Source organism: Mastomys coucha, unplaced genomic scaffold (genome assembly GCF_008632895.1).
Source record: "Mastomys coucha isolate ucsf_1 unplaced genomic scaffold, UCSF_Mcou_1 pScaffold9, whole genome shotgun sequence".
Lineage (NCBI taxonomy): Eukaryota > Metazoa > Chordata > Mammalia > Rodentia > Muridae > Mastomys > Mastomys coucha.
This window is the reverse complement of record NW_022196915.1, coordinates 17,628,906-17,639,134: the sequence shown is the minus strand read 5'-3', so window position 1 is coordinate 17,639,134 and position 10,229 is coordinate 17,628,906. Positions and strand designations below refer to the sequence as shown.

Here is a 10,229-nt window from a genome sequence, read left to right as displayed (position 1 = left end):
AAAAAAGAATGAGTCTGGGGTGGTAGTGGTGATAGCCCAGCAGTAAAAGCACTGGCTGCTATCCTGCAGAGGACCGAGGTTTGATTCCTAGCCCCTATGTGATAGCTTATAATCATCTGTGACTATAGTTCCAGAAGATCCAATGCCCTCTTCTTGCCTCCTTGGACATCACACATGGTACACAGACATGTATGCAAGGAAAATACACACATACCTTAAAAATAAATAGTAAAAAGAAAGTGGAACTGGATATAACACCACATGATTTTAAACTCAGCACTTGGAGGCTGGGCCAGTAGATCTAAGTTTCAGGCCAGCCTGGTCTACATATTGAACTCCAGACCAGTCAGGGTTGCATTGTGAGACATTGTCTCTTTTTGAAAAAGAGTCTGAGCCAGGCATTGTGGTGTACACATGAGAGGCAGATCTCTGAGAGTTTGAGGCCAGCCTGGTCTATATAGTGAGTTCTAGGATAGTCATAACTACAACCATCCAAAAACAAAAACAAATAAACTAAAAACACTGGGACATTTATATCATAGTTATTTTTTTCTAAGATTCTTTTGGTATCACTCAATTCCTGAAGCACTCTATATTATTTTGTGATGAGCTAACTTCTTGAGAGTCTTCTAAGGTCCTATAAATATAGTATTAGAATCAATGTTCTTTGGGTTCTAGTCAGGGACCATGGCTTTCTACATGGCTTTTTCTTTTTAAAAGAATAAAAGGTTTTTACATTTGAAAAGTTGTATAAAACCTAAAATTAAATAAAAATTAACCCAACAAATTAAATAGCTGCCCTAACACAATGAAATTTCAGTCTCACCTTCATTATACTTCATTTTAATCTCCTTGCTGGGTTTACACTAGGATGTAAGTTTGGGTATCACTTTAGTCTGGATCAGAATTTAAAAGGAAGATATTTTCTGCTACAGAAAGGCAAGAGTTTAATGACTTTACTGTTCTTAGTTCACCTTCCCTGTGGTAGAAAGTTGAAAATGTGCTGAATTACTAAGCAGTTTGCTGTATCTAATCCTGAAAATAATTATGAGCAACATCACCGAATAAAGACTAATATATGTTTGAATCTGCAAGTTTTTCTTTGGTTGTGATCTAAGGTAGCCTCTTTTTTTTTTTTTTTGGTTTTTTGAGACAGGGTTTCTCTGTGTATTCTTGGCTATCCTGGAACTCACTCTGTAGACCAGGCTGGCCTCAAACTCAGAAATCCGCCTGCCTCTGCCTTCCAAGTGCTTGGATTAAAGGCGTGCGCCTCCACCACCCAGCTAAGGTGGCCTCTTTAAAAGCATCAACAATCTGCGGGACTGAATGTAGCTTGGAAGATGGATGATAAGAGTGTGCACTTAGCATATACAAAGCCCTGGGGTTCAAGCTCTAACTTGGTGTGTTGGTAGGGGACTTGCAAAACACCAACCCACCAATGAAAAGCCAGTAGCTAGTAATCTTTTAGGAAGCCATCTCAAGGGATGTAGTGTGGCTAGTGTATGATCTGGCTCTCAGGGCTTGGAGAAACATAACAGCTAGCAACATTGTTAGTATATGATGATGCATACAATTAGATCTTAGAAACAGAATACCACTGGAAATACTTGGTAGATAACCAAAGAGAAACCAAGACATTATGTTGGAATGGAGACAGTAAAATGATCAAGTTTAAGAATCTAACAGAGCAGGGCTGGTGAGATATCTCAGCAGTTAAGAACTCTTGACTGCTCTTGCAAAGGCCCCGAGTTCAAATCCCAGCAACCACATGGTAACTCACAACCATCCTTAATGAGATCTGATGCCCTCTTATGGTGTGTCTGAAGACAGCTACAGTGTGCTTATTTATAATAAATAAATAAGTTAAAAAAAAAAAAATCTAACAGAGGGTTGGAGAGAGGGCTCTGCCATTAAGAGCACTGATTGCTATTCCAGAGGTCCTGAGTTCAATTTCCAGCAACCACATGGTGGCTCACAACCATCTGTAATGGGATTTGATCCCTTCTTCTGGTGTGTCTGAAAATAGCTACAGTGTATTCATATAATAAAATAAGTAAATAATTCTTTTTTAAAAAAGGTCTAACAGAAACTGAACAATAAGGCCATTGCCCTATTTCCTACCTTACTCTTATTACACTGTTCACACAGCAGCCACGACGTACCTCACCTCACAGCTCTGCTCAACCCCGCTATGATTTCCTTTCAGGCCCAATCATTGTCTACAAGATTTACTATGTCTGAGTATCCAGAAAGGCCTCATTCTTTACACCACATCCCTTGCCTTCCTCTAGCCATCCAACCCTTTGAGATTCCAAACAAGAACAGATAATCTAAGATAACTCTTTTGCTGTTCCTACAACATAGCCTCAAATAATTTTCTTTTATTTTCAAGGGTCCATTTTGGCTGATCATATGACTTTACTTCAACATTATTGTCAATCTTCTTTGTTTTATTTTCATTTAAAACTCTAATTACCACCTGGTGTTCTCTGTTATTTATTGACTGACTCCACAAGCTTTGCCCCAATGTCTTTATGAAAGCAAAGGCTTTTGATATTTTTATGCTGCTATACACCCACTATCTGGAAGTGTGCCCTGCATAGCAGTAGTACTTAATCCAAGTTTTATAGAACAACTGTGATGAAAAAGGACAAATACCTACCCAGAATACAACTCATGGGGCAGGTCTCCTCCAGATTACTCAGAAACACTTCTTTTTTGTAGAACATTTTTGTGGGCTCATGTTCTGTTTCTTCTGGGTGAATGAAGATAGGACCATAAAAATATGCAGCTCCATCTCGGACCCAAACTTTTTCAATTCTTTAGGGGTGGGGGAAGATAGAGAAATTAAATTAAAATAATTTCAATTTTGAATGATTATCTAATAAAAACTCCACTAGCTAAAATGTTTGTTTGTTTAAATTTGAGTGCTCTGCTGCACATACACCTGCACATCAGAAGAGGGAATCAGATCCTTTATAAATGTTTGTAAGCCACCATGTGGGTGCTGAGAATTGAACTCAGAACCTCTAAAAAAGCAGCCAGTGCTCTTAATCACTGAGCCATCTCCCCAGATCCCTAAAATGAAGCAGCATATAGCATTTAGAGGAATTTCATGGACTCTCCTCACCCTTTAAGGTACCTTTCAGAGAAGACACTCTGAAAAAGAGAAAAGGACATTTGGCCACTCTGGGGAAAAAAAATCTTTAACATAGTATCAACGTATGTAACTAGATCATTTTATTTAGTTCCAGGTTTTCTTCCTGAGATGTTCAAGATGGAAACAACTAAACATTTGTCACTGGATTTGGCAAACATTCCTCAAAATAGAGGTTCACAGATCTTTGTGCAAGATCCAGCATTAAAGCACATTCCTGTTGGGATGTTGTACTGTCCTATTTATCAATTTAAAATCAGTATTACTGTTCCACATTTTCAGGGTTCCAGACATAAAGCAACATCTCATTTCAGTGAATAATAAATCCAACCTTCCAGTTTCCTAAACCAACTTCTAGGAGTCATCCTGGAAGGCTCTCCCCTTGAACTCTACTTTATTTACTAAGAATGTTATTAGCCTCATCTCCTAAATACTACTATTTGTAATTAGCTACACTAAAGAGACCAACTTTTTTTTTTTTGCTTGGCTTATCACAATAGCCTTCTAGCAGATCTCCTTGCTCTGCTAGAGTACTCCTGGACCCTTTATAGTTTCTTCTCAATAAGGAGAGAGCAGAGCAATCCTATTAGATCAGAAGTCAAATGTTACCTCTCTGCTTGAAACACTAACAAAGACATTTTTGTTAACTCTATAAAACTTCAAGTGCCCTCATGGTTTCTGAAGCCTTACATGATTTGCATATTGCCCATTACCCCCATCTACCACCTTTTACAAGGTTCACTCTGCTGATAGTAAATTGCAGGTTTAAGAGTGATGTACTTATCTCTCAGGCATTTATACTGGCTATTAATTCTGCTTGGAATGCTTTGCCTGATAGTCACAATTTTTACATTTCTTCACATTAGCCCAATTGCCAGATTCTTTGTAAAATCTATTCAAACCATTCTCTCTGTTCTAAGTAAGCACCTTATGAGCTCTAACTTCAACAGTATGTCTCAGAATTGAAGATACAACTTTACTTATCCAAGATGCCTGTTGTCTATTTTCCCATTTGAATAAAGCTCTACTGAAGTAGAATTATCTTTCAATCTTTGAGTGTTTGTTTTGGGACAGGCTCTGGTCTGGAACCCTTGCTCTTCCTTCCTAGTTTTCCAATTGCTGGGATTATACACACATGTGCGCTCTTCTACTTGCCACAGAAGTAGGAGCAGGAAAAATATGGTATGAGGAAGCTTGAGAAGTTGTCAGGGGAGGGACTTCTGTCTTCATTCTGTGTGTGTGGAATACTAAGTCTCAAATCTTAGATCCAGCCTCATCTTTCCTAACTCACCTGCCCACACGAGGGCGCACCAACCCATGGGATTTAATGAAGACACAATCGCCAACCTTCAGCCACATGTCATTGTACCGAAGCTGCTCAAAGTAGTGGCAACCTGGTTCACCATTGGACATCTCCACAGGAACATCTTCTTTTTCCTGTGGAGAGGAACTGGTAAATAAAGGCAGAAAACTAGCAAGAAGCATAAGAAACACCTATAAGTAAGTTTTCATGAAAGTTGAGAAACCAAACATTAAATTGTTAAAATCAAAATCATAATCAGGTATTATATTAATTTCAAATTTATAATATTCATAAAATGTTACTCTAAGAAAACTTTATACCCCCCTTCTCATTCCGATGGAATTGATCTTTTCAGAATAAAGTACTGGAAAGAACTTATTAGAATTCATTTCAAAGTGGACAAATTCATACACATTCATACAGTATAAGGAACAAATTATAATATCCCTCTTTACTGTATTTAACATTACAGAATGTCTTCCTTCCCTTTGTGGTAGTAGGGATAGAATCTAGGACTGTGTGTGTGCTAGGCAAGTACTGATATCTCAAACCCTTTATCTATTTTTTAAACCCGGGTCTCACTAAATTGGCCTTGAACTCATTCTATAGTTCAAGCAGATCCTGAGCTTTTATTTTCTTGCTTCAATCTTCTAAAACCCTGAGATCATAAGCATGTGTCATTAGGATTAGCTTTTTCCTAATACAAAATTTAAGCTTATTCAATCTCTTCTAATGACATAGCTCATTTATCTCCCACTCTGGAAAGTAATATTCCTTTCTGATCTCTGCGGGATTCAGAAATATAACAAGTTTGCTTTTAACTTGCTTTTGTGATACTGAGTCTCTCTGTGGTTTCTGTCCTAATCTGACTAACTCTAGTGAGACCCCCCAGGAAAAGCTACCCTTAGCACAACAGGAATGAGTGTAAGGATTAGTTTCTCACACCACAGAAGCACATAGCAATCACCTCTAGACTAAACAGGAAAGAGGAATGCTAGAGTAGATAAACTCCAGGAGACATGACAGAGTGACAGGGTTGAGGCCTCTTTGGAATGTCTGCCTGAAGCTTATTATTCATAGACCTGTCCTACATTCCTGGGAGGGCCGATGAGCACAGAATGGGGGTATAGGAGGCGCTAGCTGAGGAGACCCACACTTTGAAAGAAAAGCAGAAAGGAGGAGAGTCCAGGATAGAAGTCTGCCTCTTTCTGTTACCAAAAAGTACAATATTCTCCTATGCTGGCTTCTTACCTACTACCCTAAGAGAGAAAGGAAGGCTAAATACTAGCTTGGAACTTTTTCCTGGTCTCTACTATACTGCTTTTATTTCTTAAGGTTAACAACTGATAGGTTTTGCATTTTATTATTTTTATTAATTCTACCATGGCAAAAAAAAATATAGTTCTGTGATATAAACATGATACATTCTGGCTTTGACTAAATTACTAAATCTGTCACCTACTAGCTGCAGGTGATATAGGGCAAATGACCTGATTTCTTGTGGGCCTCTCGGATGGGGTTGTTGGAAAGTATAAGTGACGTAGAAATGTTATTTAAAAAAAAAAAACAAACTAGTAATTGAATGAAATATAAAGTTTATTCTGAATAATCCTTGCCCTTCTAAGTGGAACATTTCCTTCCTTGATCATGTTTTAAAATGGTGCATCACTTATAAAAATAACATTTCCTCAGACAGGCAGTGGTAGCCACGTTTTGATCCCAGCACTCAGGAGGTGGAGGCAGGAAGATCTCTGTGAGTTCAAGGCCAGCCTGGTCTATACAGCAAGTTCCAGGATAGCCAAGGATACACAGAGAAACTCTGTCTTGGAAAACGAAACAAAACGAAAACGATACGAGATCAGACCATTTCTTTAATTTTTATATTGATATTCATCCTTAAGATAGGGGTAGTCTTCTGTTGAATTTTGTAGGATGTGGAATACAGTTTGCTCTGACTTTACACAATGAACTAAGAATGGTTTTCGTCTCTACGCTATCAAATAGTTTAAACAGCTATTTTTTTGAGACAGGGTTTCTCTGTAGCTCTGGCTGTCCTAGAACTCGCTCTGCAGACCAGGCTGTTAAACTCAGATCCATCTGCCTCTGATACCTGGGATTAAAGGCATGTGCCACCATGCCCAAGTTAAACAGCTTTTACTTATAGTAATCATACAAAGAGTTAAAAAGAATTCACCTACTCAGTACTCACTGGTCTCCTTGATTTACTTGTTTATGAGTATTTTGCCTACATGTATGTATGTCTGTACACCAAGTGTGTGCCTGGTGCCTGTAGAAGTCAGACTGCCTAGAATTAGAATTACAGTTATACTCCGTGTGAGTGCTGGGATCAAATCTGGGGCCTACAGAAGAGTAGCCAGTGCTGCTAAGCCATTTCTTTATCCTCCATCCTCAATTTACTTTTAAATACTATTTTAAATTAAATTTTTTCTTCTTCTTTTCCCTTAGGTTCTTCCACTTTGTTTGACTAAGGTTTTATACCCTCAACTTGTTTTTTTTTTTTTTTTGAGTTTGAATACATTAATTTACTTTCTGGAATAGATATTTTACAGTTAAAATTCTTTTCTAGGTGGCTACTACCCACATACCTTTTCCAAGTTAAAATTTTCTTCAGCTCGATTGTCATCTGAGTTGTCTGTATTCTTCTCATCATCCCCTTTATCTGCATTTGCAAATACAGAGGCCACTCGAACCACAGGCAAGGGCACATCCCGAGGGACAAATCTAACTGAACTGATGGGCATGGTCCACAGTTTAATTTTCTTAAAAGATTTGGTTTTGGCAGAATACCTTGATTCACAGACAAAAACATCCTCATCGCGAAAGTTTTCTGGACATAATTTAAAGTATTCCTGGGATAGGAATAATAATAATACAAATAAGTAAATTTTTTGAAAATTAACTCAAAAATAAAAAACAAATGTTAATCAACCTAACATTGAACTATAAAAAGACTTTCTGACAATAAAGAGTAAATGGCCAGATAGTGGGGCTATTTCCTTGGCTATATTCTCTTTAATTATAAATTTTATCTGTCAACTGCCCTTTGAAAACATATTACTTTCTATAGTTAAAATGTCTTGACAGATAATACATTTTATTATCTAAAAGCAAAACTGGTATTTGGTAATGATTGGCTTTCAGAAAATATCATCCTTAGAAATTAGTCTAGAACATAAAAATGTTAATATGTTTATATATAGATAAACTACACGCAGCAAACAGTCTCTCTTAAGTATATTCATGTTAATTTCTTATATATAGACACAGAATAATGTCTGAAACACTTTCTAATTTTATAAATACAGATTTTTATGTTTTTAAAATATATTTCCAGGGAATGACATCATTGGAATGAATGAGTTTCTTACCTTGACAAACATGACTACACATTTGCCTAGAATTTTACTAACAGGAACTTTATTGTAATAGTCACTCTTAAAAACTTCTTTTTCTAGAAATTTTCGGGTAGCCAAATGGAATGTTTCGTTTGGCCGATAAAACCAACAGCCGTACAACCATTTTTCACCTCAAAAACAGAGAAAAAAAATATTATTAACAGAAATCACATATTCTTGGCAGAACTAGAAAGTATTTTAGCAAACCATTATGTCAAGGCTTAAACACTGGTTTTAGATGAAAATTTCTTAATAGAATTATTTTAGTGGAAATATTTTAAAACAAGGAAGCACAAAGAGGCCTAGAAAGGTCATTTCACCCTTCAGAGACACGAAACAGAGAGGGGGAGTTCAGAAGGGCTACTTGGGTCAATAAACACTCTGTACTTCACTGAGCATGCAGGGATAGGGAAGGACATTTTTAGCAAAAAGATGATAGAATTCAAAAGCACTCCACCTGACTGGCAGCTTAGATTGCCTACAACACACTAGAACTGTTGTTGGCTTCATTCTTGCTGTTTCAGAGGCAACTGGTTTTTTTTTTGTTTGTTTGTTTGTTTTATACATTTTATTTAGTTTTCTGCTGAGACAGGTTTCACTGTAGCCTAGACTGGCCTCAAGCTTGGGATGGCAGGTTTGTGTCCCCAAACCAGCTTACAAGCATTTTTTAAAGGAAGGCTTTTTGACAGTAAGTTCTAAGCTCAGTTATGTATTGGAAAAAATTTGCTAGATTAAAAAAATGAGGCTATTGATCTTCTGAATCTTTGCCATTCTACAGTTTGGCTCTACGTATTACTGAATAATTGACTCTTTCTACATTAAGAAGTTAAATTGCTGACTCAATTGTGACACTGCCCAACAATGCTACATCACATGTTTGCATGGTTGGGTGGTTAATTATATTTATTGATACACTGAACAGTAAATTTATTGATGTATCTATTGTTAAAAGGCTTAAATATGAGTTAAAAAATTTTCTTCCTGATGGTCAAGGAAAAAGAAATTTGCTCTCCTACCCCCTTTTTTAAGATTAAAAAACAAATGTACATGTGGGGCTGGAGAGATGGCTCAATAGGTAAAAGCAGTGGCTGCTCTTCCAGAGGTCCTGAGTTCAATTCCTAGTAACCACATGGTGGCTCACAACCATCTGTAATGGGATCCTATGCAACAGTATACTAATATAAAATAAATAATTCTTTAAAAACAAACAAAAACCCAATGTACATGTATGAGGGATTTGCCTGTAAGTATGTACGTGCATCATGTGTGTACCATGTGATGGCATCAGATCACCTGGAACTAGAGTTAGGGATAGTTGTGAGCCATGATGTAGGAACTGCGAACTGAAGCCAGGACTTTGGCAAGAGCAGCAAGTGCTCTTAGCCACTGAGCCATCTTTCTAGCATCTGTCCTTCAATTTAAATCACACTTACCAGCTGAATCCTCCCATAGTCTTTCAATACACACTATATGTGGTTGTAGATTGGCCTCTGCAGGTTCAACATAGACATAATCTCCAACATGATACATGCTGTTCTTAAAGCTGCAGTCCTGGCTGTATGTACGATGTAAGCCTGAGAGGCCTGTAGTACCTGAGGAATCTTCACTTTTTTCAGCTTCTTAGGTTAAAAATAAGTAAATAAAAGACACTCAGTAAAAGACTGTGGTTGTCAGAAAACATTCAAACTACACATCACACTAATACATTTAATCCAGTCTCTTCCCTCCCTCTCCCTCTCCCTCTTTTGAAACAGGGTTTCTCTACGTAGTCCAAACTAGCCTCAAACTTGGGGTCCTCTTGCATTAGCTGCTGGGACTGTAGGGATAAACCACCACAGCTGGCCACTCTGTGTGGCATTCAGAGAGGAATCAGGAAAAACAGTACCATCAGCATATTCTCAATAGTCTTTACCTCTAACTGTATTTGGAATTTTGAGATGGGGGAGCATCTAAGTTGTCTAGTTCTTGAATTCACAGGCTCAAGTGCTCTAGTCCTGCCTCAGCCTCCCAAGTAGCTGGGATTATATGTGTTCACCATTATAGCTAGCCTCAATATGGTCTTTCTGAATGAAAACAAACTGACATTAATTTAAGCAACCATTCTACAGAACAAAGCTAACCACCTTAATAATGTACACTTACACACTAATTTTCAAGAATTCAGAATAAATCACATAGCCCTATAGAAAATGTGATATACCTCTTTTCCATACTGATGTTTCTAAATTATTTCTTCTAAATTATTAACTGACTATATTAAATTTAGTGATTTTAGAAATAAGCATGTATGACCTATAATGGTAAACCATGTGTTTATAAAATACCATAAACATTTTCTTTCTTTCTTTCTTTC

The 10,229-nt window shown here is 37.3% G+C and overlaps 1 protein-coding gene across 43 annotated transcripts in view; it reads right to left on the bottom strand.

The window, feature by feature from the left end:
* The window catches only part of Pbrm1 (polybromo 1), a 109,335-nt gene that overhangs the window by 29,224 nt on the left and 69,882 nt on the right, over nt 1-10,229 (bottom strand). For 40 of the 43 annotated variants that reach the window (XM_031361834.1, XM_031361818.1, XM_031361815.1 and 37 more), the window contains 5 exons: nt 9,310-9,495; nt 7,850-8,007; nt 7,067-7,330; nt 4,449-4,594; nt 2,663-2,820 (listed from right to left, as the gene is read on the bottom strand). In XM_031361834.1, the coding sequence (XP_031217694.1) occupies nt 2,663-2,820; nt 4,449-4,594; nt 7,067-7,330; nt 7,850-8,007; nt 9,310-9,495 (912 nt within the window). The remainder of the gene's footprint in view (nt 1-2,662; nt 2,821-4,448; nt 4,595-7,066; nt 7,331-7,849; nt 8,008-9,309; nt 9,496-10,229) is intronic. The other 3 variants (XM_031361837.1, XM_031361805.1, XM_031361830.1) reach the window with 1 other exon arrangement.